Source organism: Seriola lalandi, unplaced genomic scaffold (genome assembly GCF_002814215.2).
Source record: "Seriola lalandi dorsalis isolate HSWRI2012SDOR001 ecotype SW California unplaced genomic scaffold, Sedor1 jcf7180002054290, whole genome shotgun sequence".
NCBI classification, from domain to species: Eukaryota; Metazoa; Chordata; class Actinopteri; order Carangiformes; family Carangidae; genus Seriola; species Seriola lalandi.
In genome coordinates this window covers 174,845-201,872 of record NW_019524843.1, presented here as the reverse complement: position 1 = coordinate 201,872, position 27,028 = coordinate 174,845, and the positions used below count along the sequence as shown (strand labels likewise).

The 27,028-nt window shown below is 43.2% G+C and overlaps 1 protein-coding gene across 1 annotated transcript; it reads right to left on the bottom strand.

Moving 5' to 3' along the window:
- Positions 1-68: 68 nt before the first annotated feature.
- On the bottom strand, positions 69-24,246 carry LOC111654779 (uncharacterized). Its single transcript, XM_023405915.2, has 46 exons — positions 24,187-24,246; positions 24,064-24,085; positions 22,623-22,880; positions 22,261-22,527; positions 21,851-22,120; positions 21,168-21,428; positions 20,113-20,373; positions 19,756-20,016; positions 19,346-19,606; positions 18,913-19,173; positions 18,557-18,817; positions 18,189-18,449; positions 17,818-18,075; positions 16,918-17,184; positions 16,567-16,824; positions 16,201-16,464; positions 15,800-16,060; positions 15,456-15,713; positions 13,946-14,206; positions 13,600-13,857; positions 13,230-13,499; positions 12,885-13,142; positions 12,342-12,602; positions 11,968-12,228; positions 11,272-11,532; positions 10,933-11,187; positions 10,569-10,829; positions 9,555-9,815; positions 9,136-9,393; positions 8,767-9,027; positions 8,409-8,672; positions 8,056-8,319; positions 7,234-7,491; positions 6,864-7,124; positions 6,284-6,541; positions 5,797-6,057; positions 5,048-5,305; positions 4,655-4,918; positions 4,308-4,571; positions 3,924-4,193; positions 3,476-3,736; positions 3,106-3,366; positions 2,719-3,009; positions 1,237-1,473; positions 1,104-1,151; positions 69-900 (listed from the first exon to the last, which is right to left on the bottom strand). The coding sequence occupies exons 1-46, from the start codon at positions 24,238-24,240 to the stop codon at positions 617-619; spliced, it is 11,394 nt and encodes a 3,797-aa protein (XP_023261683.2). The 5' UTR covers positions 24,241-24,246; the 3' UTR covers positions 69-616.
- Positions 24,247-27,028: the final 2,782 nt, after the last annotated feature.

Sequence of the window (27,028 nt, the reverse complement as noted above, 5' to 3'; positions counted from 1 at the left end):
TTCAAATGTCAGTAGAAACTGAAGCATATCACAGGTATTGAGTTGAAAGACAGAGGCAGAATGCAAACTATTTTTGGTACTTTTATTAGAATGTAGTCTGAAAATAATTTCCACGTTAAATATACATTCAGAAGTGGCAAAAGGTAAATACTCTAGACACTTCCTGATATATTACCTTTTAAGATGACCAATATATAATTTACAAAAGTGAATAAAATATAAAAAGCAGGAGGAACAAAGCCCTACATATAAATGTATAACCTCAACCAACAGCAGTAAAACATGTATCTCTCTAAAGGGTTTTTACACAAGTACAAAATAGAAGAACTTCAAATATTTAGGGCCCAGGCTTCTATTTGGAAGATATCTACCTAATATGTCCCTCCTGGGTGTTTGTTAAATAGACTTAATGTTTCATTACATGACCAACATGCACTAAAACAACTGTGCAACTTATGGTAAACAGGCAGAATTGTAAATGTCAAAGCAACCAGATCCAAGTTATTGTGAATTATGAGTAAATGTCAAACAAGCTGCCATTTTGACAGTAAAGTCATCACATTTAACTGGGAGATGCGTGTACAGACCTCTTGTTTGTCTACAGAAGTGCTTCCCTTTACTGGGGAAGCCCTGCTCGTGTTTGTACGCACACGGGCTCTGACTCTGGTCCACTAGTGGCCGCGTTGCTGGCCGACACAGAGAAACAGTAGGTAGAGTTCGGACTCAGATCAGTGACAATTATATTCTCCCCATACACTGTTAGTTCCTGAGGTTTACTGGATCTGTCCTGCTTCTTGATCACCAGGCTGTAGTGGGAGGCAGCATCCACTTGAGACCACTCAACAAAAATAACTGTTGACATTGCTTGTGTGACGTCTAGCATGGGAGCCGAGAGGCCTCCTGTTGGGGGAAAAACAAACCAGAGTTGTGAATTAGATCCCAGCTGACTCATGGGTTGTTTGTCCTGTAAATGAGGACTCAGTTGAGATAGCATGCAAAGTATAAAAAAAAAAAAAACAACTTTCTAGACAATGGCCATCAGCCCTCAAAAAATCAGTGCAACATGAAGAAAAAAAACCCAATTGTTTTCTTACAATACTCACCATTCTGCATTTCACTGAGATCTCTCCTCTTGCGTCCTTGTGGTACCACTAAAGAGAAAAGGCTTACATGACTTAGTTTGTTCTAAAAATACAGTATAATGCATCTTTTAACACACACACATCAGTTTCCTACCATTTGTGACACTTTTAGCTTCACTCTCTCCAGCTGTGTTGCTGGCTGTGATCACCAGGTGACTGGAGGTGATGTTGGACAGAGAGCAGGACAGCCCCGTCACGCTGCATAACTGAGCCTTTGGTGTAACACTGTTGTCATACACGGTGTATGTGGTGGCAAACACTGACGCGTTCCATGAGATTGTGGCAAAGGAGCTGTTACCACTGTACAGCACTCCTGGTGGGGGACATGGAGCTGGGAGAGGAGGAATTATAGTTAGTTAAAGCACCTGGAAACATGATTATAAAAGTCATGTGTTTCCCTTTAACCTGAAATACACTTTGTTAAATGAGCAACAACAGCAGAACAACATTCTGACTTGTAACAGCAGGAAAAGCACTGGTTAATAACATTAACACTGCTTCTGTTCTGTTCAAGTGTCCCTGTAGCCATGACAGCGAATCAGCCTGCACAGCACTGAGCAGTGCTGGAATGTAACAAAGTACTCACACTCTGTGCTAAAGTACACATCAGAAGTACTTGTACTTTGCTTGACTGTTTCCATTTTCTGCTACTTCATATTTCTGAAAGTATTGTTACAGATAAAGATACCCAAACTGATTTATAGCCATTCTGCAACAGTTTGGGACTAGGTGTTTAAAGGCAACATTTTACTGTAATTACATGTTAAAATGTTGCCCATAGAAATGTGCATTGAGACCTTCATTTATTGAAAAAAGGTTGTGTGTTATATATTTTCCTGTACAATTTCTACCTCTTCTAGTTTGGCCTTTACCTTTGCTGACTTTCAAACTCATTCATCACAAAATACTGTGTATAGAACTCATCACCTGACTTTCTTTACCCACAATCCCACTGTATCATCAGATTAGCAAGGTTGTGTCCGACATCACTCTCATTCACTCCTCCCTACTCACTACCCAGGGAGTGCTATGTAGAGCACTATATAGTGAGCTCATTGGTAAAATGTAAACACTCTTTCAGACACTAATCAGGTCATTTTCTCCGCACCGTTTTTCTGTCTTCCAGTGGGAGTGCAATGCATGATGGGATATATTGCTTGGTTAGTGACCATTGGTTGTACACTACTTTTCATGATGCATTGTGGGATACTATGAGTCCACTATATAGGATGTAATAATTCTCACTATACATTCAGACAGCACTATAAAACTGCAAACTCACTATATAGGAAGTAGTGAGTGATTTCAGACACAGGAGTTTTGACAAGAAAAGCACAGGTGTAGCTGATGATGCTGATGATGGTTTCAGCTAATTAGTCGATATTAGTCACAGCTGTGTGTAACAAGTGAACGAGAGAGGTCTACTTTCAGGTATCTGAGGTTCTGTGGACACCCTCACTCAATTCTCTATCAAGAGATCCTATGTTTTGATAGGTTTACCCATACTCCACTGCATTGTTGAAGTGTAAAAGGTAAAACCGTGTTTGAACAGTACTAAGTTCTAAGTGTAATCTACCTGTTGTTCCACTGAGAGACACAGACGGGTCGCTGGTACCAGCACCGTTCCTGCTCTGCACTGTAGCGTCGTAGGATGAACTGCAGGGGAGAGGAATCTCGAAGTATGTCCTTTGTGTCCAAAAGGAGGAGAGCTCGAACAGGGCCTGGGTGTCCCCAAGCAGACTTCCTGTTAGCGCCAGAATGTACTCAGTGTCTCTGCAGGAGATCTGTGTCCAGTTGAAGCGCATCACCTGGATCTCCATCTGCATTGGCAGCAGCTGCACCTCAACAGCGTCTGGAGGACAGGGAGCTAAGGCAGAGAGAGAGGACGAATGTATTACTTCATTTTTAAACAAAAACATTACATGGTATTGAGTGTTTGAGAATTAACACACAGCTCGTATACCTGCTCCCCTCTGCACTGGGTCACTGAAGGAGCTGTTGCATGTACCATCTGAGGCCTGGACGGAGAAATTGTAAACGGTTCCGCAATCAAGACCCTCGATTGTGCAGGTGGGATTTGTGCTGTGACAGTGCAGCATGTCTCCATTCCCAGACTGGGCACAGCCATAGTAGTCAACAGCATTATCTCTCGGTGTCCATGACAGCAGTGCAGACTGGTTGTTACATTGGAATGAAACTGAGAGTCCAGCTGGCTGGCAAGGACCTGGATAGAAAAATATCAAATTCTTAGTGTGCTGAGACTGGTATGATTTACTCATAATGGGTCTCTTGAATCAAGTCAATACATTACTTTCTGTCTTTTTGGCAAATACCTGTATTTAGTGTTGCATTTTGACTGGCCTTGCTGGAGCAGTTCTCATGGCTAGCAGTGACGACCACTGTATACTGCTGGTCGCAGTGGAGCTCTGACACACTGCAGTTACTGGAGGTGGTGTTGCAAGTATGCACATGTCCATCTCCACCCATAGCGACAACTTGGTAGCTTTCAGCAACAGAAGAGGGAGTCCAGGACACCAGTGCACTGTGGTCCTCACAGGAGCTGCTTACCATCACGTTCATGGGTGGACAGGGCTCTGGGAAGAGGAAATAAATCTGTATTATTAAAGATTAATAGTTATAATACACAACAGAGTAGGGTGTGAAAGGGTTAAATTGTTATATGGCAGATGTAAACAATACAGATGTCTAATTAAATATTAATAAGTGACAGATGTTTTGTAATGTGTGACAGAAAACAAACAAATAAACAAAAACATGTACCCATGCTAACTCTGTAGGGTGGACTTCTCATGCTGCTGCACTGGTCTGATGAAGCAGCTACAATGATGGTGTAATAAAGGTCACATCGTGCTCCATACAGGTAGCAGGTAGTGCCCGTGTTATTGCAGGACAGGTACGTGTGGTCGCTAGCTTCTGCTGTGGCAGTGTATACTGTGTTTCCACTGCTGCCCTCCATCAGTTCCCACACCACAAGGATGGAGGAATTGTGGCACTGAGGGAAGGCGGTGATGCCAGACAGGGAGCAGGGGGCTGTGGGGAGATGCAGATTTCATTAACTGTGACACTGTAGCATGAATTAATATTTGGAATGAGAAAAAAAAAAAAAAAAGGCACATTTTTCTCACTAGGACTGGAATCTGTTACCTGTCTGCAAGTCGATGGTGGCACTTGGCTGACTCTCACACTGGCTGTTTTTAGCTGTAACACTGAAGTTATAAAGTACACCACAGGCCAGGTCTTCCACCTCACATGTAGTGTTGCTGGAAGTGGTGCAGTTGGCTGTATAGTCCTCTCCACCTGCAGCTGACACAGTGTAGCAGTCCGCCCCTGGAGCAGCGTGCCATGATATCCAAGCGGAATTGGTGACACAGTCTAGGTTGCCTCTGATTCCCTGAGGCTGGCAGGGAGCTAAAGAGCAGATAGAAAAGTTCAATCGGTGACTGGTTGGACGGATTTATGTAAGGATGGACGACTTTGTAACGTTTTCATACCTGACATGATGCTGTGGGTCTGACTGTGCTGGCTGCGGCAGTCACCTCGGACAGAGGTGACCTGAGCAGTGAATGTTTTCCCACAGGTCACATTGCTGATGGAACATGCTGTGTTTGTGGTGTTACATGACTCAATGATTCCTCCATTTTCTGCCATTACTGAAACCAGGAAGTGGTCAGCTTCTCTGACGGCATCCCAGGAAACTGTCATGTCGTTTGAGGAACAGCTGAACTGGGCGCTCACGTTCTGAGGTGGGCAGGGGGCTGGGAATAAGAAGGCAAACTCATTACACAGCAACGATTTTTAAGTTGAAAATGTTTGGTATGCACAGCACCAAAGTATAAAACTGTAACTGTGTATTAGAGTGTGTCCGCTGGTGCTGTATCTCTCACCTGAGTTTAATATCAGTGCCTCGCTTGGGATACTAGAGCAGCTGTCGTCCATAGCAACTACCTCAACGGTGTAGTGGCTGCCACATGTGAGGTTGTCAAGGCTACAGTTGAGGTCAGAAGTCTCGCAGCTCACGTTGCTATGACTACTGCGGGCTGTCACTGAGTACTGTAAAGCCCCACGACTGGCAGACCAGGACACAACAGCAGTGTTGTTGGCACAGTCCATTACCACTGAGACATTAGTGGGAGCACATGGCACTGCAGAGAAAGAAGAGTTAGTCAATACACACTGAGAGAAGAGTGTGTAACAACACGAAGTTGTTGTTGAATTCAGTTAAGCAATAAATAATGTATATATGTGTATATAAGTGATACAATTTTTAGATCATCCTCCAAAAGAGTAAAGGAATAGTTCACCAAAAAAGTCAGTATTTTTAACTGTTTAACACAATGTCACTTTATCACTTTACCTTCACCATAATCATTATTTTTCCATGACTATTGATCATATTTTGAGTGGATTTCCATTCAGTGTGCTCCAACAAATTTTAACAGACAAAACTAATTTGAATGATATTAATAAGAATGGAAAACAATAGCTCTTGATTACCAGGAGATGGAATAGAAACAAATGTGCTGTTTATGTACTGTTCACGTTTTAGCCTATTTATGATAGCATTGCTTGTATGAAACTATGTTTCCAACAATCGAGCATATGTTTTCCCCTCCAACAGCCATTTAATGCTCACCTGACTGCAGACTAGTGGTTTCATTGGCGACTGTGTTACACTGTTGGTTGGAAGCTGTGACTGACACAGAGAAGTTGTACCCACAGGTAAGGCCTGGGAAGCTGCACTGATTAGAGTCGGACATGCACATTTCTGACATGCCAGTGTCAGTTTGCGTGGTGACGGTGTAGTAGTCTGACCCATTGCTGGCCTGCCATGTGACCATGACGATGCCAGAGAGGCAGTCCTGCATGGTAGAGACTCCTGAAGGTGAACACGGCCCTGGAGAAAAGACATGCAAGTTAATTTTAGATTTCTTTTAGTTAGATTCTATCTATCTATCTATCTATCTATCTATCTATCTATCTATCTATCTATCTATCTATCTATCTATCTATCTATCTATCTATCTATCTATCTATCTATCTATCTAACAGTTTGCTTCTTAAAGTAAACAAATCTTACATGTGATACTTTGACATACATGTATAAAAGGTGTTTAACTTACATGTCTGTACAGAAACCGGTGCACTGGAGCTGCCAGGACAGTGCTGGCGGTATGGTGTGACTGTGAGGCTGTAGTTTTGTCCACAGGTGCAGTCAGAGAAGTGAGCTGAGGTGACATTAGTGGTGAGCCCTGTAGTTGTGTTTCCTGCCTCAGCTGATACCAGGTACAACTCTGTCCCGTTACTTGCATCCCAGCTCAGAGAAACCACGTTCACATTGCAGTCTACTGAGGCAACCAAATTCTGGGGCACACAGGGATCTGGAAGAATAGGTATGTTGTTAAAAAGATATTCAACCATATCTAGTTCTTATTGGTGGTTTCAATTATTCTGTGCATTTATTATTTATTTGGTAACATTATAATTAATTGGTTTGTAAATTATTAATATTTCTGAGGAACTTTCTTGGAAATAACTGTAATTTGGTCCAACTACAGGGGAAATAGGACTGTCCTTTATTCTCTATTTATACATAGTTCTCTCCAGGGGACTTCAAAGAAATTATTAAAAAATTACAAACAGAAAATGAATCATTGCGATTATTCATACAGAACCTTTCTGGACAAATGTTGCGTAACATACCCATATGGATGACTGAGCTGTTGCTGGGCAGGCTGGAGCAGTTGTCATCCTTTGCTCTCACTACAACCGTGTAGTCCTCCCCACAGTGCAGGTCATTCCAGGTGCAGGAGGTGGTGTTGGTGAGACACTGGTGGGTGTGTCCATCAAGGCCAGTCGCTATGGCAACATATGATTCGGCGCCATCACTGGGCCCCCAGCTGACAGATCCCATGTTAAACTCACACTGCACATAGGTCTTCACATCCCAGGGGATACATGGGGCTGTGGAGAGAGGAGCGGTGTAAACACGCACACACACATACACACACAGTGACAAACAACACTTAATTTAATGTACGTGCATAACAAGGTATAAAATACAAAATCGTACAGGTTTTGAAGAAGGCAGGGCTGCTGTGGTTGCTGTCACACTCGCTGCCTTGTCCTTGCACAGTAACATTGTAGTCCTGTCCACATGGCAGAGTGGCTGATAGAAGGGTCTGGTTTGTGTTGTAGATCCTCATATATCCAAGGCTCCCTGTGGCTGTAACCAAGTAATTCATAACACCGCTTGCTTGGTGCCAGGCGATCTGGACATCCTCACTTTGACAGAGCGCTTGAGCAGACACAATCACAGGCTGGCAAGGCTCTGAGAGGAGCGAGAGGAAGAAAAAAAGGAGTAAAACACGATTACAAACAGAGGAAGGAGTATTCTTTCTGTAAAGGTAGAAACGAGCTGAAACAATTAGTTCAGTGACTTAATCCATTATTGTTTTAGTATAAGTTTAGACTGCTTGATTAGCAGATTGACAAAACATTAATCAGGACTAAAACTAAATTATCAATTTATTGTAAGTGATTAATCTTTTTTAACAAATATTCCAAATGTTTGATGGTTCCAGCTTCTCAGATGTGAGGATTTGCTACTTTTTTCTTGTTTTACATTATAGTACAGTGTTTGGATAGTAACACTTTTTTTGTGATTTATGGACCAAACAATTATCATTCAGTCAAGAAAATAATTGACAAATTTATCAATAAGAGAAATAATAATTGTTACTTTCAGCCTTAATATAATATATGTCAAATATTTTGCTACAAGTAAAATTAATTGAAAAAATTATTTGTGTAATATTAAAATTATAAGTTAAGTAGTAGTGTCTCAAAACTGTACTTGTGTAAGTGCACTTATACTACATAGACCAAAAAGTACCTGTTTGGATGGACACAGTAGTACTGGCCTGGCTGTAGCAGCCTTGGCTCTGAGCTGTGATAGTAAAGTTGTACGTCTCTCCACAGACCAGACTAGGGAACTGACAGGTAGAGCCTGTAGAGTTACACTTCTTCACCCCTCCTCCTGATGCCTTGATGGCAGTTGCTATATACAGTTCAACATCAGACCTCTCCTCCCAGGACAGAACTGCAGTGCGGGAACCACACTGCAGGTCAACAGCTACACGCTGAGGCGGACAGGGACCTGAGGAGAGGTGTGGAAGGATAAGGGTCAAATAAAACCCAAACGAACAACTGTTACTAATGAGGTCCAACTGTGAACAATCGACTCACGTGTGGTGAGGTTGGCGTGCGTCGGTGCTGTGAGGCTGCACTGTTGGTTGCTGGCGGTGAGGCTTAGGTTGTAGGTTTCCCCACAAGATAAACCTGTCACATTGCATCTATTCTGCTGAGTTGTACACAGAGTCTGAACACTCCCACTGACAATAGCTGTCAGGGAAACGTTTGCTGTGCCATAAGCAGAATTCCAGGACACGACTGCGGCACCATCAGAGTTACAGTTGACTTCTACCTCTACCTCTCTGGGCAGGCACGGAGCTGAGGAAACAGCACGAGTATGTTTATGAATGCATGCAAAAAAAAAAAATCCAAAATGGAGAGAAAATCATGTATGTACTCATTATGTCATCACCTAATGTAAGAGTCACCACAGTGCTGTCAGAGCTGTTGTACTCCCATCCCAGGGCCTTGACCCAGACGCTGTACACTGCGCCACACATCAGTCCTGAGACACTACAGTGGGTGGTTGTGGCAACACAGGACATGTAGTGGCCATTTTGGTTGTCAAAGTAAGCGACATAGCCCACGGCGAGGTCACTCTGCTGCCAGGAAACAGTTGAAGAAAGCTGTTCACACGCCATATTGGCCTGAACGTTGGTGGGTGGACAGGGTTCTGAATCAGGGGATAAGACACATTTAAGCATGAAGGAAAGACATACAGAGCCATACATGTACATAGTGAAAGGATTCAGCCATTTCACATTTCTTCCCAACCACACACCTGTCATGAGGCGGTAGGGTTCAGAGGTCACAGTGTTGTTGCAGGCCACATTTCGTGCCATCACAGTGACGTTGTATATCTGACTACACTGCAGGCGACTCAGGCGGCAGCTGTTGTTGGTGGTGTTACAGGTGACCATCGAGCCCTGGTCAGTCACAGCCTCAATGGAGTAGGAGCTGGCACCTCCTGCTGCATCCCACATCACCTGGGCAGTGCTCACATTGTAGTGGACAGAGAGATTTGTAGGAACACAGGGCTCTGGGGGGAGAAAGAGAGTTAACATAGAGGTAGCTAAATTCAGTGTGATGAAAATTAAATATGAACAACAATAAACCTGACATGAAAAACAGTTTACTCTTGGTATCCCACAAGCACCACAGCTGAAATGCAACAAACACACACAGGTGAACGTACTGTACCTGTGGTGAGGTATCCTGCCATTTGAGCAGTGCTGTTGCAGGTCTCTCCCACAGCCATCACAGTGACATTGTATTTCTGTCCGCACTGCAGAGAGCTCAGCTCACAGTTGGTGTGATTGGTGGCGCAGCTGTCGGTGTGGCCTGATGAAGCTGTGAGCTCAGCAACATAGGACGAGGCTCCAACGCTGGGCTGCCAGGATATGGTAGCAGAGCGGGCCTCACAGTCCATAATGGCTTCGATGCTGCTCGGCTGGCAAGGCCCTGTGTCAGATCAAGAAGAATATGACTATGAACATTTATAGCCAAATCATATCTAACATTTTATGGTGAAGATAATCTAAGCTCAAAGATCCGCCTACTACTACTTTACCACTGTAGCAGCCATTACACCTAAGAGTTTCCAGTTGTACAGTCGGTCAGACTTACACATCAGCAACTGTTAGGCAGATTTCCATAAACTCATGTTCCCCAGAGGATGAACAATAATGTCTTAATGATCCCTTGACTTTTCCTCCAGCACCACAGTGAGGTTGACTTTTAACATTTAAACATCAGCATGTTAGCATTGCCCCCGAGAGCATGCTAGCACTGCTGTCTGCTGCCTTATGCATCTTAAGGCTCGTTATGCAATTATAGCATCTTTCAAATGATTCTCTCATCATATGTTTGGTTTGTAGAAAGAATGGGGCATTTCCAGTGAAAATGGGTCTGTCTATTGCTTTCAGCTCAGAAAGTGCACAGAAATGAGCATTGCTGCCTGCTACAGTGTCTTTTTTGATACTACAGTTGAGCATTGCCAAACTTTGTGGCTCTCTGAATTGTTACTTCAGAATCACAGGCATCAACTAGAGCCTCCTTAACAACACTATGGCATATATATTAGTCTGTCCCACAGAGGTTTATCGGACCTGCTTGCTTACTTGCTGCAGCTCCTTCAAAGATGCTGCTGTTTGCTTGGATCACTTGTATTCTTGTCTGTACATATTAGTGGATGCATGTTAAGTATGTCTTTACCTGATGTAAGCGACACCACTGTGCTGTCAGAGCTGTTGTACTGCCATCCCAGGGCCTTGACCCAGACGCTGTACACTGTGCCACACATCAGTCGTGAGACACTACATTGGGTGTCTGTGCCAGTGCAGGAAGTGTAGTGGCCACTGTGGTTGTCAAGGTAGGCGACATAACCCACAGCGAGGTCGCTCTGCTCCCAGGAAACTGTCGCAGTAAGATGTTCACATCCAATATTGGCCTGAACGTTGGAGGGTGGACAGGGTTCTGAATGAGTAGAAAACAAGCATGTAAACATGGAGAAGAGGCATTGCCATAGTTACACAGAGCCATACCTGTACACACACCCCTTCCCAATCAGGTAGCTAACCTGTCATGAGACGATGGATTTCAGACGTCAAACTGTCACAGGCCAGGTTGTGTGCAGTCACAGTCACGTTGTAGATCTGACTACACTGCAGGCCATTCAGGAAGCAGCTGTTGTTGGTGGTGTTACAGCTGACTGTGGAGCCCTGGTCAGTCACAGCTTCAACAGAGTAGGAGCTGGCACCTCCTGCTGCACCCCACATCGCCAGGGCAGTGCTCACATTGTAGTGGACAGAGAGATTTGTGGGAACACAGGGCTCTGGGGGGAGGAAATGATAATGTAGATGTTATTTTGTGTAAGTAAAATTACTATTTATAGTCCAAACTTTTGAGTTCTACTCACCTGTAGTGAGCATGGCTGGGGCACTGGCAGGTCCAGGACAGCCTGTGTGCATTGCCTCCACAACAACAGAGTACTCCTGTCCACAGACCAGGCTGTTAAGGTTACAGGCTGTCCCCATGTCACTGCATGAGGAGTTGTGTCCGTCAGCGGAGGTTGCCTGGACGCTGTAGGCTATGGCTGCAGCTGCGCTCGTCCAGATGACCAGAGTGTTAAGTGTGGTACAGTTCAGTTTAGCTGACACATTGGTGGGAGGACATGGAGCTAGAGAAACAGAGAGGTGCAGTTGAGAAAAGGGGACCAGTAACAAAAATAGACACTTACATAAAAATACACTGGAATTAAAGCAGTAGTTATAGAATAGGGAAAATATGCTTATTCACTTTCTTGCCACAAGTGAGCAATGCTACTCTCACCTTCGTATGCTAAATATGAAGCCAGCAGCTGCTTAGGTTAGCTTATCATAAAGACTGAAAACAGAGGGAAACTGCTAGCCTGGTTCTGTCCAAAAGTCAAAAAATGCACCTACCAGCACCTGAAGAACCTTGTGTTACTTTTGGACACAGCAAGTGTTAGCTTCATATTTACCATACACACATGACAGTGGTATCAATCTTCTCATTTTAGCAAATAAATGTATTTCCCAAAACATCAAACTATTCCATCAGGAGATGGTTATCAAAATAAAGTTGAGTGTACCAGTGATCTTCTCTATAGGGGTGCTTATTTCGCTCATGCACACATTAGTGTGTCCCATCACAGTGAAAGTGTAGCGTTGACCACAGCTCAGGTCCAGGAAAGAGCAGCTGCCCTCAGTGGACTCGCACGTCGAGTTAACACCTGAAGTGGAAGTGGCTTTAACAGTGTAGTTCTGTGTTGTGCTGCTCTGGTTCCACTTTACTGTCATGACATTGCTGCTACAGTTCTGGTCAACAGTGGTGTTCTCAGGTTTACAGGGAGCTGGAGGTGGTTGAAAGAAGAGAGAGGACGTTTTCTGTTAGAATCCTATTATTTATTCTTCTTTTTATATTGATTTTATATATAAGTTCTGAACATGAAAGAGATGCACTCACCAGACTGAACCTTGTAGTCAGAGCCTGTGATGATGCTGCAGTGGATGGAGGAAGAGGTGACGGCCACCTCATAGACTTTGCCACACTGCAGGTCATAGATGGAGCAGGAGTTGGAGGTTGAGTTACAGGAGGCTCTGTGTCCGTCAGTGCTGATGGCCCAGGCAGTGTAGTCGTCTGAGCCTGCAGTCTGTGTCCAACTCACATTCATCACATTTGTGTTACACTCTACTTCTGCTAGGACATCTTCTGGGAGACAGGGAGCTGCAGGGGGACAGTTTGATCACAGATAAGCACATGTGCTGCCAGTATAGGCATGCAGATGAATTTGAGGTGTCATAGATAAGTGTTTGAGATTTGGTGATAACATATTTATAGATTTTCCCAGGATATGGTTACTGCCTTCTTTTAACCTTGATCTATAAGGGCTCATTTTGGATACATCGTCATTGGCGATTACACGAATGTGAATATTAAAAGATATTTAGTGCGTAGTTGCCTATGTACATGTATGCCTGGAGGTGTAAGCTTGTGCTCATTTCTCACCAGAGTCAAAATGAATATCAGCATGTTTAGTGCTGTTGCAGCTCTCTGTGGAAGCCACCAGTGTGGCGGAGTATGAGCGGCCACAGTGAAGCTTTACAGCGCAGGAGGTGTCATTGGAGGAACAGGAGGCTACGTGGCCCTGCTCTCCTGTGACCTCGACAGTGTAGAAACCTGCTCCAGTGCTCTCAACCCAGGAGAAATTCCCTTTGTTTGTCCCACAGTCCACACGAGCAGTGAAGTTGGTGGGCTGACAAGGGGCTGAAGAGAGAGGAAAAATGACACTTAATGTATGTTGATTTTTTTTTTTTTTTTTACTGCAGCTGTTGCCATAGAAACACATTCTACCTGTGCTTATTTCTATGGGTGGACTGTAGCTGCTGCGGCAGTTTCCATCCTGTGCTGCCATGCGGAAAGCATATCTCTGTCCACACATCAGGTTGGTCAAAATGTGTGAAGTGTTAGAGGTGGTGTGCACTGTAGGAGGGAGACTGCCGCCCGTCATCTCAGTTTGTAAAGTGTAGGTGGCCCCGGACACAGAGCTCTGGTCCCATGTGAGGGTCAGGATGTTGGTATCACAGTTGACCTGGCCCGTCAAGTTAGTAGCCGGACACAGAGCTGGGATGAGACATAAGGAAGTTGAAAATAATTTCTTGTGATTAAACCAACCTGAAGACAGAAACATCATATCAAAGAGCCTGCTGCAGTTTCCTCTCACCTGTTCTTAGCACCACGGCTGAGCTCGGCTCGCTCCAGCAGCCCCTGTCCACAGTTACTACCGCAACAGAGTAGGTTTCCCCACAGTGGAGGTCAGTGAAATTGCATGAGTTGGAATAGTTTGAGCTGCAAGTGTGAGTGTGTCCATCATCTGCAGTTGCTGTTGCTATGTACATCTCTGCCCCTGTGACTGGAGACCAAGAGACAATGCTGTCCTCACAAACTGGAGACACGGTGACGTTACTGGGAGCACAAAGACCTGTGGAAAAGGGTAGAAAAAAGGGTTTAATATTTCTTTCTGAACAGAGATGTAACAGTTAGATTTTGGATATCAAGTCTTTGTGCACCTGCTCTAAAGCTGTAAACGGCACTTGGGTTTCCTGTGCATGTCTTTGAGTAGGGTGTGACTGTGATGCCGTAGGTTTCACCACAGTGGATGTCAGGTGCTTTACAGCTGGTGGTGTTGGTGTGGCAGTGGTGTGTGTGTCCATCCTGGCCTGTCACTGTCACATTGTATCCTACAGCACTGGAGCTTCCTTCCCACATCACCAGGGCTGAGTGATTTGAACACATTAGAGTGGCGCTCACATTTTGCGGGGCACATGGGACTGGGGAAGGAAAAAGAAAGGATGGATGACCATTAAGTTACAAACATAAAATGTATCAACTGACATTTTTATGATTTATCCAGAATTATAGGAGTAGATGTAGTAGTAGTGCTTTATGGCCAAGAGTATGAGAAGATGGATACTACTCATGTTTTTGGGCTAAATATAAAGCTGGGGCCAGCAGCCAGATAGCTTAGCTTAGAATAAAGACTGGGGGAGAGGGGAAACTGCTCACCAGGTAACAAAATCTTTGGCGCTTCTCTGTTCTTTCTTTTGGTAGCTGGTTATGTGCACATTAGTGCATGTGAGTCCCTCCCTACAAGGGACCCACAGATCGCTCAGTGCTGTAAACAGCCTGCAGGTGTAAGACACCTTCCAGAATTACCTTCACTGTAGAAACCACGTTTTTGAATGAAAAGCCCGACAAAGAAAAAATAAGATAGGAGTGGCCATTAGGACTACAGGCTCAAATCCTGGTCGGCTGTCAGAACATCTATAAAGTTTTTACCGGCTTCTTCAGTTTCAGTCCAAGGCTGATTTTCTTTCCCAGTCCAACCATGGAGCCAATACTGGTCTGGCTTTACCGAGATGGAGAGCCTTGGAGCTGCCTAAGGACTTTAGCTTGACTCGGAACTGGCTTTTCTTCTTCTCATGTGTAAGTAACTTGATGGCAACATAATGTAACATGTCTGTTTTCATTAGTGACGGCTACAGAAGGAATGATAAAGTTAGCTAACTTGCTGTTAGCCATTTTATGACTGTGATCGTAGGTCTTGCTATGGATAGCTGCCAGCATTACCACGGAGCATCCTGGCAATGCTAGCACGGGCTAATAGTTGTGGCTAGATAGTTTTGTTATTGGCTGTCATACAGGGCAACCTTATTCGTTTGTTTTGGTCTGAGATGATGGTGAGTGTAAAAAACCAAAAGTTGTGGTTTTCCAGCGTTTATGTGCTGGACTAAAAAAATCTATTAAACAAAAGGACATGTAACATGCTAATTGTCACGTTTCATAGGTGCAGCTAGGTGGTTTCAGGTGGTTTCGTCACCAGTTTTTATATTAAACCCTGCTAACTGGCTGCAGGATTAGGATCAGTTGTTGGCTGTAGGTAAATTTTTACAAAACTATCATTCTTCTCATCTGACTCGTGGCATGAGATAAGCATATTTTCCAAAATATCAGACCCCTGCTTTAAAACCATATATTTTCTGTACCTCTGTGACAGTTCAGATTTACAACAGCAATTACCTGTTTCAAGGGGTTGACTGACACTTGGGGTGCTGTTGCACTGCGCCCCCTGAGCCTGGACTGTTACATTGAAATCCAAGCCACAGGGAAGATTTTTGAACATACAGCTGGTATTTGTAGTCTGGCAGCTATCCTGATGCCCTTCTCCTGCTACCTGAGCCAGGTAGCTGAGGCTTCCCACAGGGTCAGTCCAGCTGAACACTGCCGTGTTGGTGCCACACATATACTGCTGAGATGTGACAGTTGGAGGACACGGGGCTGAAACAAAATCAGAAGATTCAGTGTAAAGACAAGTGTTTTACCTGGTGAAAGAAGCAAGAGGCGATACCTTTGCACACACTCACCTGTTGTGATGTTGGTGCTGGATCCAGGTGTGCTGTCACACTGGCTTCCTAGTGCAATGATCGTGGCTGTGTAGGTTTCACTACACAGGAGATCTGTCAGGGTACATGTAGCGGTGGCTGAACTGCACGAAACCTTGTGCCCGCTTGTGGCTGTTGCGTTAACTATGTAACCTGTAGCATCAGCCATTGACTTCCATGACAGAGAGGAAGAATTGGTACCACAGATCTGGGTGCTGTTCTGGATAGAGGGAGAGCAGGGAGCTGAGAGGGAAACAGAAAGGGACAGGAATATGTAGTGTTTTAGCTGTTTTTGAAGTAATACAAATCTATTTTCTCGTTGTACTCTTTGAACTTCTCTTTGTGAGTTAATCTTAAATCTGTCCAGCTTTCTTGTCTCCTACCCGTCATCAGGACTGTTCTGGTGCTTCCAGTGCTGTTACAGGTGGCATCCCGGGCCACTACAGTCAGGTTGTAAACTTTTCCGCACTGAAGTTGGTTCAGCTGACAGGCAGTTGTGTTGCTCCTACAGGAAATATAATTCTGAGAGCTGCCCTCTTGAGCGACTACAGTGTAAGCCATGGCCCCGGCAGCGGCAACCCACGACACCATGGCTGTGTCTGAGCCACAGTGGAGGTTGCTGGTCACATTGACAGGATCACACGGCCCTGGTGAGAGAGGTAGAGAAGAGTTATGTGTCACGTGATGTGTTCCAAGTCAAGAAAATCCTTTTGAGATAAATAAAGTGTTCAAAAATATGTAAACACAACCTGTAGTTATAACAGTTTGACTGGGGGCGCTGGTGCATTGGCCATCCTGGGATGTTACTGTGACGTTGTACTGACTGGCACACTGCAGGCCAGAGACAGAGCATGTGAGGTTTGATGAGGAGCAGGTGTCAGAGTAACTGTTGGGGCCTGTCACTGTTGCTATGTAGGTAGTAGCTCCAAGAGAGGCGTGCCAGGAGGCCAGAAGAGAGTTTGTGCCACAGTCTGTCACTGCTGTTAAGCTCTGAGGGGGGCAGGGTGCTGGAAGAAGGTATCATAGTGCATTCAATAATCACAATTACAACATACAGTTAATGGACATTATTATCCTTTTACCATCAACATCTTTATTACCTGTTTGAACAGTCTGTGGGGAGCTATATGGTCCGCTGCAGCTGCCAGAGGAAGCTTTGACAGAGACATTATAAGTCCCTCCGCACTGAAGACCAGTCAGACTACAGCTTGCACTGTTAGTGTAGCATGTCACTGAACTGATGTTTCCAGCCAGTGGCATAGCAGTCACACTGTAGTTGAAGGGCTCAGGAGAAGGGCTCCAGCTGACCATCAGGTCATTGGTGCCACATAGCAGATTTGTACTGACGTTCTGTGGAGCGCATGGAACTAACAGAGACATAAAACAAAAGTAATAAGTCAGAAAGTGGCAGGCAAGTGAAAATGAATATAAACAAAATCCATACACTCAATTCATTAAATCAGCAGGTGTTTCCCATTGAAAGCTGTAATTTCTCAAAGAAAAAATTTGACATCTTGGAAATTATTACACAGTCTTGCTTTCTTGCAGAAAGACTGTGTAATCCATACAAGAACCAGAATTGTAAAGATAAATTGTGATTTAATTGGGAGGTTGTATGAGGGACTATTTCTTGGTTAGGCACAGTGATTAGCTGGAAATATAATAACTTGTTTGTTTGTTGCTTTAGAGGTGTGTGTATTTTTACATAACCACAAGATTCATCACTCTGTTATGATATTAGCTCTTTCATCACCAGTATCTACTGTCTTTTGGCAAAGCATGAAGATCAGCCGTTTCAAATCAGGTCAAAGAAAAGTCTGGAGTGCAAGGAGTTAAGAATTATATGTGTCACTTGTGATCAGCTCATAAAAGTGATATTTTAAATCTATTCTATTCTATCTTTTAGTTTGTATTTGAACTTTACCACATCCGATCAAGAGCCAGTCACATAAGTTGAGTTGTAGGTCTAATCAGATGTGGTGCGACCTCGCTCTCAGTACCTTGGTCTTGTCTGAAGGGAGCACTGTAGTTGCTGACACAGGTGCCGTCAGTGGCTGCCACATGAATTTCATACGCCTGGCCACAGATCAGGTCACTCAGAGTGCAGTTGGGGTTGGAGCTGTTGCAGGTGAGGATCTGTCCATTAGTGGTGGCTTTCACATCATAGCTCGCTGCATTCGCACCCGGGGCCCAGGACACTTGAGCAATGCCAGCGCTACAGATTAGCTGGCTGGACACATTAGAGGGAGTACATGGCTCTGGAGAGGGAATCGAATAACACATCAATCACTGCCAATGAGGTCTTATTGAATGACTCTGTAATGACAGACACCATTAATGACATCAATGGTGGTGGTCAGTGTTGTGTTACCTGTGTGCAGAGAGACGTTGCTGCTCAGTTGACCTGTGCAGTTGTCATCAGCTCCTGAAACACCAATGGTGTACACCTCCCCACACTGGAGCCCAGGGAGGCTGCAGGAGGTGCTATTGGTCGAGCACTCTGATCTGTGACCTCCGCTGCCCATAGCGACAGCAGTGTAGTATTTGGCACTGTCACTGGCCACCCATGACACAGGGACAGGATCTGGAGCACATGTGCGCATGGCTGTGACGTTGGTGGGAGGACACGGCACTGAAGGGAAAAAAATATAAAGGAGAAGTTTGAGGATGTGTTCAAAAGAGTTCCACCGCTGTATCTGTGTCCTTAGGAATGATAAATCTGCAACTGCATCTCCTCACATGTTTGCACTGTGACCTCTGTACTCGGCAGACTGAAGCATTCCCCAGTGATGGAGAAGACGATCACCCCGTAGGAGCTTCCGCACAGCAACCCTCCCATGGAGCACTGTGTCTCTGTAGAGTTGCAGTACAGAGACTGACCCATTCCTCTGGAGATGATGGTGGTGTAGTTCTCTGCGGGAACGGAGATGCTCCAGGTTACTGTCAGCTTTCCGGTAGAGCAGGCCACGCTGGCCCTCACATCCTCAGGACCACATGGCACTGAAAAGGGGGATAAAAAAAAATGAGCACACATATGTCATTCAAATTTTTGGTCATCATTCTTCATGAGAAAAACAGTTCACCACTCTTTCTACCTGAGTCCATGCTGATATGTGTCGAGGTGGACGGACAGTTTCCGTCATCGTAGGTGACGGTGACGTTGTATCTCTTTCCGCAGGGCAGAGAGGTGATTTTACAGTTGTTGACTGTGTTGCTGGTGCAGTTGAGTTGAGCTCCGCTTTGATCCTCTATAGTCGCTGTGTAGAGGCCTGTTGGCTGATGGTTCTGCCACACTATCAGAGCATGGTTGGCCTCACAGTCTCTGAATGCTTCAATGTTGGTTGGAGGACATGGTGCTGGAGAGGAAGCAGAAGATTCAGATGGAAATCTCACTTTGCCAAATTGTTTTTTTTTAAGGAAGTGTATGTTTCTAAAGACAAGGGACATAAATAATCGGTTTTCAGTTGGTGCAAAGATGCTTTGTCTTTTTCCTCATGTCACACTCATGTAATCAACTGTGTGACCTACCTGTCATAAAGGTGACCTCCTCACTGGTGGTGCTGTTGCATTTGAGATTAGTGCCAATAACATTGGCGGTGTAATTCTGTCCACATCTGAGACCTTCGATCAAGCAGTCGGTGCCCATTGAATTGCAGCTGTGCATATTTCCATTGTTATCCTGAGCAATGGCAATGTATAATATGGAACCAGCTCTTGTGACCCAGTTAACTCTTGCAGACTCTTGGCTGCAGTCGACTGATGCTGAAACATTGATTGGGGTGCAGGGGACTGGAGAGAGGGGGAAAGATTGTGTTTCATTAAACAAGTCAGTGCCAACGAACTTCAGTGATGTATTTTTCACATCACAGGAACTACGAACTAGGATGTGAAAATAGGATGTGAAACTACAGTTGTGTCGGGGAGCTCTCAGTACGTACCAGTCTGAGCCACCTCTCCCAGCACCCTGTTCGTGGTGCACTTGTCATTGGAGGCGACGATCCACACACTGAGGTGTTCACCGCACGGCACGCCGTTCACTGCGCAGCTGTTGGAGGATGAGGTGCAGTTGTAGGTTTCTCCAGTGTTTCCCTGTGCCTCAACAGTGTAGGAAAGAGCTCCAGCAGCAGAGTCCCAGGTTGTGATCAACATGTCAGGGTGACAATCAGCTGCTGTCTTTACATTTGTTGGTAGACAAGGAGCTGGAAGGAAAAAATATAGAAGAATAAGTATGGCCTGCTCCTTTCTCTTATTTTATCTTCCCTCTGTGTAATCAGAACAAATCAAGGCCTACTCACAGGTTCGGACAAACTCAGGCAGGCTGGCCTCACTGTTGCATTCAGAGCTGACAGCGTACACAGTGTACGTGTACAACTGACCGCAGCCCGTGTTAGTGAAGTAACAGGTGTTGTCCACCGTCCTGCACTCAGTCGTTTTGCCAGTGTTGTCCAGCGCCGTGGCCACATAGTAGAAAGTGTTGTTGGTGGGCTGCCAGCTGAAGACGATCACATTGCTGGAGCAATCATTAAGGGTCTGAGGATTAGCCGGCGCACAGGGGACTGGAGAAAACAGAGAGGAGACAGAGAATTAGACAGAAGTCCGCAATAAATGAGAAATTAGATGTTACGTGGTGGCGTGGAAATCGCCCAAAGTCTGGCTAAATGAGGAGAATAGAGGAGTGTAGAGAAGTGTTTATATGAATCAGTGAACTTTGTAAAATGCTATATTAGTTCAAGAGGTAGATACTTAGAGCAGATTCAATACAATAGAGTTCACTTTCTGTTGTTGGAAAGTCTGCAGATATCATCTAAAGAACCAGAGATCTGACTCCTTTTGTAATTTACGTCTTTGTTTGCATTCAGCATTTCATTGGCGTAAACAGGCAGGTGTGTTAGGTGTGTGTGTGTGTGTGCGAGACACTAGATCACTTCCCTGGGCGGACTGTGTATGTGTGTGTCTCCCTCATCTTTTCACTTTCCAGACTGATACTATAGCTGACCTTTGGGATAATTCCCTGATTTCAATAGACTGTAAAGAGCTTTAGATTGACTGGTGTTGGATGGCAGGACTCGGTGGCTAAAGAGAGGGTGTGTTTCGCCGTTGAGCACTAGAAAAGAGCATAGGACACCACGGGAGGAACCTAAAGAAGCTTCCCAGAGGACAGACTTATGGGGAGGGTAAGTGATGAAGAGCTTAGAGTATGCCCAGAAGTGTCAGTGTGTGTGACAGTGAGTGATGCAATGAGAAAGACGTGTGCGTGCACGTGGGAAACATATGCAGACAGGCGATGAGGCACAGACAATACAAGCATTGAAACGTCTGTAGTTTCCACACGAGCAGGTGCTCCGCTCACCTGTCTCGAACAAGGTGGAGGTGTTGGACGTGCTCTCGCAGTCGTCAGAGATAGCTGTGACATGGACCTGGTACTTCTCACCACATTTGAGCATGGTGATCTGACAGCTAGTGGAAGCTGACGTACAGTTAAGGGACGCGCCGGTGCCATCGACGGCTGTGGCCCTGTACAAGTTGGCCCCAAACACCAAATCCCAAGTCACCGTCACCATGCCGCTGGAGCAGCTGTAGTCCACAGACATTGTCGTCACCGGGTTTATGGCTGAAGAAAAAGTGTTTGAAAAATACAAACAGATGATCCAGATCTTTAGAATATTTGTTCATCTTAATCCTAATGTTTTGTTGTTGTTACATAAGTAGCATCACTGTGAAGGATCATGCACTGTATATCTCCTTGTCTGTGAATGACAAACAAAAGGAATATGTATTTGTTCATGCATAGGCCGTATATGTACTTCATGAAGTATTTGGTGTAATAACAATAGTTTCTGTATTATGTCACCTCCATCACTTCAGTACTTCTCTGCATACTGGTTGATTTTGCATTTATGAATACCATTTTCACACATACAACAGTGGGGCTCTGTGCGGCCCCAGACAATGAGGAATTAAGGCCAATAATACAACTGAACACCAGGGTTAAAGTGAGAGTGTATCAATCCCTTCTTTTGCTAAAATACTCACTAGAGGTAGTGTGTGAAACATTCGAGGCCTCTCCAGGGACCAAGAACATGTTGACTGATGATACTCCCACTGTGTAAGTGGAGCAGGGCTCCAGATTACTAATATCCATAGATGTGGTTGAAGTGTTTCTGATGACCGGGGCGTTGCTCGGGTTGTCGTTGTCACTCACGGTCACTTGATAAAGCAGGACTTTGCTTACAGAGTTCCAAGTGACTCGGGCTGTGCTCTTTCCCGTCTGGACAAGGGCCACACCAGTTGGTGGCTGCACCACTTCCAAGAGAAAATACAGGTTTCACTCTAGTGCATTTAATAATCACTACCTAAGTTTTTATAAGTTGCAGTTAAGCAATTTTCTGAGTATCAAGCTCCTGATTAAAGGTCAACTAAAGCAGCATCTTATGTGCACTTACGCGTCATGATTGTCCTTGTATTACTTTTGGCACCCCTTCCAGCACTGTTGGAGGAGTAAATGTAACAGTTGTAAGTTGTAGAGGGGGTCAAGCCGTCCACTTGTCCACTCAGGGCTGTGAAGGTCTGGTTGTATTTCCTTGCGGGAAAGCTGAACAACTCTTCCACAAACAAGATGTAACTGTCCGCCCCTATCACGCTGGACCACTCAAACTGTATAGACGTACTTGAAATAGCTTTGGAAAAGGTGATCTGAGATGTGGCAGGCACTGTGGGAATGTGAGAGAAAGCAGTCCAATATTACTCAACAAAGGGATTATTCTGTTTTTTTTAACTATTTTTTTAAATTATTTTTTGTCTTTACCTGTCATGGTTGTTTCAACGTCTGTGCACACAACAGTATAAAACTGAAAGACCTTCAGTGAAACTTGATAGACATGTCCAGGTCTTAACCCCTGAATCAGCCTCTGTGTGCTGGGTGCTGACTGCATCACCACCACTGGGGCGATACTGGTAGAGTTCACAACTCTCAACTCTAGTAAAACCGAAGTTCCACTGTAGCTGCTCCACACCACATTCAGTGTTGATGCCGAAGAAGATGTCACTGACACAATATCACATCCTGAAAAAAAAAAAAATATATATTTTTATGCCATAAAGAGAAGAGCAACTGATGTTTGTAACACATTGTAAAATACCTATGCCGAAAGTGGTGAAGCAGAAAAACTGTATAGAATAATGCCCTGCAGTGTAATATGATCAATTTTATCTTACTATTAAATGATACAGTGAGGCTAAAGAATATTGTCCATTATTATCCATAAATGTTCAATATATGAATTTCCATGCTTAAATGTCATGCACAGAAATAATTACAAACTGCCAATCACTGTGCAGGAATAGACATTGGGCAAGTTAGATTTTAGATTACTTTTGTTTGTTGGTCATGTTCTTACCATGAAGAATAGTTAACCACAATTAAACATCTGGTTTCTTCAACTTTCAGTTAACAACAAAAATCCCCCTCTAAACTTGAAAGAGATAACAATTGACTTTTATCGTGATAATTATCGATATCAGCTGATATTAGTTTTTTTTATTGTGGTAACATTTTTTACCCAAATGTTTATTACTTCAGAGGTGGTGGCCCTCTTGTGGTGGAGACCTGTGCAGCTGCTATTATCATTTTCAACTAGTCATATTGTTAATCTTAATGCACACAACTTCCCTGCAGTGTGTTTGTATGGTGAACACACTCAAGGTGAACCACTCATAATCACTCCTTTCCACATACAGGTTCATCAGTGATACTTGTCATCTGGGTAGTTTACTCTTCAATGGCATTCACTGAATAAATTGCCACAGTAATTAACCACAATCAGCGGCTTTTACTTTAAATTATTTATTTGCTCTTTTTTTTCTTTTAATCTATCACTTTGGATTAAAGAAATTTTATACTGTGGTACTTTTCCTTAGTGGATTTCAGTGAATTTTATTTTTTGATTCAATATTAAGGCCATTTTTGACCAAAGCCTAATTTCTGCATAGTTGGGGCCACAGTTGACAATAAGATGTTATACATTAACAAACATAAAGCTGTAAATAGATGGACTTCAAAGTAATGAAAAATCATTGTGCTAATATTTGATCAATAGATCTTTTGCATATAGACTGTAAAGCTGGACAAATTATCTGCCCCACTTGCCTTATTAGTGATGGACAAAAAACATGTGTCTGTCAAATTTAGTTTGCTACAAACCACTCAGTGTTCTTCTCACATAAACTGTATCAGTCAGAGCGCTCACCTGTAGCCAAAACATGATGCATCTAAAAAAGAAAAAAAAATTAATTAGGAACTATTACATAATAGTTACATGATAAAATTTTAAAAAAAATCTAAACAAAACTGAATACAAATGTATAATTACCTGTATGACAGACAAAAGAATTACTGTTGGGTAAAACAGTCCCATCTTATCCATTGTTAACGTCAGGGTCTCAGTAAGTTACATCCATACGTGGCCTCTGCACTTAGGAGCTCATCTGAAATCTTTACCTGCTGAGCGCTGTAGATCAACTTTGTGGGAACCAATCAGGACATCCTAAATGAGGACAGGTGGATGCCTGTGGGCTCTCTGTCATCATGAGACGGAAACAAAGTATGTGGCTTGTTAGGTGGAGGTGGGGGCGCTTTCAGTTCCCCACCCCGTTACATTCAAACTGCTCTTCCATGTTCCTGGAATATTTAATTTCTGTTCCTTATAACTGAAGTCTGTGTCTGCACTTGACCAACTTAACTTTGAAGGTAGAAAAAAAACAAAAAAAACAAACGGTGACACTGATTTTCATCCAAATATCTATTTTTGATTAATAATTCTCCCTTCATTGTACAGAAACAGGATTGGCCTGCAGTAGGGTAACATGATCTCCATTGTATCACGTACTAAGAAGTGAATTGACTCAGGTCCCCCTTCAGCATCTTTCCTGGATTGATGTCATTTCTCTTGGAAATGCTCTGTCATTAGGAATCCTTGTATAATGGCTTCCCTTTAGGACTTATGTTGACTTTCAAAAACAGCCATGTACAAAAATGTGAGTTGTTTTCATCAGATTGTTAATGCCTTGGACATTAGTTTTGTATTGATTTGAACTTAGCTGTAACTTACTAATATATTTCCAAGCAAGGCTTCAGCAATTTGGTACCAATTATAAGGGAAATTGAGAAATAATTCAGAAACAAATGCCAATATCCCTCAGTTTCCGAGGAAGACAAAACTAAGGAATTTTCATTGCAAATAATATGCAGCATAAACGTTCATTAAATGTACATTTCCCAGTCTTTACCAAGCATATGTACAGTATAATGTGTGACAGATTATGATGAATCCAAATTAAGGAAATCTCCTAATTAACAATTGAATGCCAGCTGATTTTTAGAAAATTGCGAGGAAAGTTTCCAGAAATTAGCTTTGGAAAATACGGACCTGTAGAATAAAGTTTAACTGATTTTTTTTTTTTTTTTTTTTTCACATTTCAAGTTGCTGAATCTGAGGACATCAATTACAGTTGTATAAAAGGCACATGGTCAACTATTTCTTCTCAATTTTATATACAACTAAACTTTAACTCAAATAATTTGCCATGGAAAGTGAAAATAGATGGTGGTTCTATAGCTTGTTCTTGTATAAAACATACATTTTGTCAGATTGCAAGATAAAAATCAAGTCGTGAAGAGTTAACTGAACATTAAAAGCAAGTTGAAATGGGAAACTAACAGATAAGTAAATAGGAGTCTCATCAGCACACTTTAAACATCACATCATATTTGTGTAGGCTGTTTAATAGATATAGAATAATATTGGTCCTGTGATCGATCCCTGGGGCACACCAGTAGAAACTGTGAGGGAGGTGGAAGTACCTTCAACTTGTTCACACTGTGCTCTATGTGATAAATAGCTTTTAAACATGTTTCATATCATGTCAAAATCTTTAGAGAGGTCAACAAATGGAGCTCCAGTTTCACCCATTATCTAGAAAAATTCCTGAGAGACTGTCACATCTCAGCCCCATGTAATGTAAAACTTTGAAGCTATAAGGAAGAACATGTCTGACTCCAGGAGAAATGGACTTTGAAAATTGAGTTGAGTTTATCATCCATGTGTAATCAAGTAGTTTTAAATATATTTTATGCAGTACAACATTTTACTATTGTGTTTTTACTGCTTGTTTTTGTGGTGAATAGACACACCTTTGCTTATCTGGAGTACAGAGCCACATGAAGTGGTAAATGATAGTAAGTATAATTTATCTTTTTAAATATTATATTATCCCTATAATCCTCATAGTCAGTCTTTTGGGAAATATAATATTGGATTAAAAGCACATTGTCCTCAATGCCACACAGCTGCAGTTACAGTTTATCGTGTAGAATAGAACATTCATTTTGCAAATCTGAAATATAAACCACTCCCAGCTGTTCGTTTTTATAGAGTAAAATATAGGTTGTTCAGCCTCATTTCGTGTTGTTGGTTTGTTGTTTTTATCTCACTAAAAAAAAAGAAAAGAAAAAAACTAGCAAGTATCTAACTATCAATCAAGTCTAAATTCATTTTGACTTTTCATTCAAATTTTATCAGTCTATAGAGTTTGATTTTCTTATAAAGAAAGAATCAAAGATACATTTTGTGACCCAGGATATTGAAACAACAAACAATAATGGACTTGCAACTTTTTTACCATCATAAATAGAGACTAGAGAGATTTCCTGTTCATAATATGTGCTGTATCACAGTTTTAAGCTCAGTGTATTCTGCTGGTGGTGTAACTTAAATAAATGTGATAGCTTGTTGTGTGTTGCAGTGTGTGACAAAGAGCTGTGGACAATAGGTCCACACCTGTACCTCTTCCCTTAGCTCTGCCTGGCTGCTTGTGTTTGTCTTTAGTATCATTTGTCCCATTGTGAGCATACATATCATCATCCTGAAATGTATCTGCCAGAGGGTCGGGGAGCTTGTGTTTGCCACATGCGGGAACCAAACATTTGTGAATACATGCACGTTTTGTGAATTCAACCTGGTTGTAAAAGTCCACCTTTGGGATTGGCCCATTGCTTGTCTGGGTCAGAATCAACGTGATCAGCCAAGTACTGTATATTGACACATACATACAGTATACATAGATTGCATGGAATCTGGTTTTCAATAACACTCAATTTGCAGTATACTGTGCAGCTTGTATAAAAATAATCTAAAATTGTATAGATTTTTGTTT

What these genes read in the sequence shown, in the direction of transcription:
- LOC111654779 (XM_023405915.2), bottom strand. Translation starts at nt 24,240, where the DNA reads ATGGATAAGATGGGACTGTTTTACCCAACAGTAATTCTTTTGTCTGTC. An exon ending in CCCTATAGAGAAGATCACTG is followed by an intron (nt 11,533 to 11,967) that starts GTACACTCAACT and finishes CTGTTTCTCTAG; the next exon opens with CTCCATGTCCTCCCACCAAT. An exon ending in GACCCACAGCATCATGTCAG is followed by an intron (nt 4,572 to 4,654) that starts GTATGAAAACGT and finishes TCTGCTCTTTAG; the next exon opens with CTCCCTGCCAGCCTCAGGGA.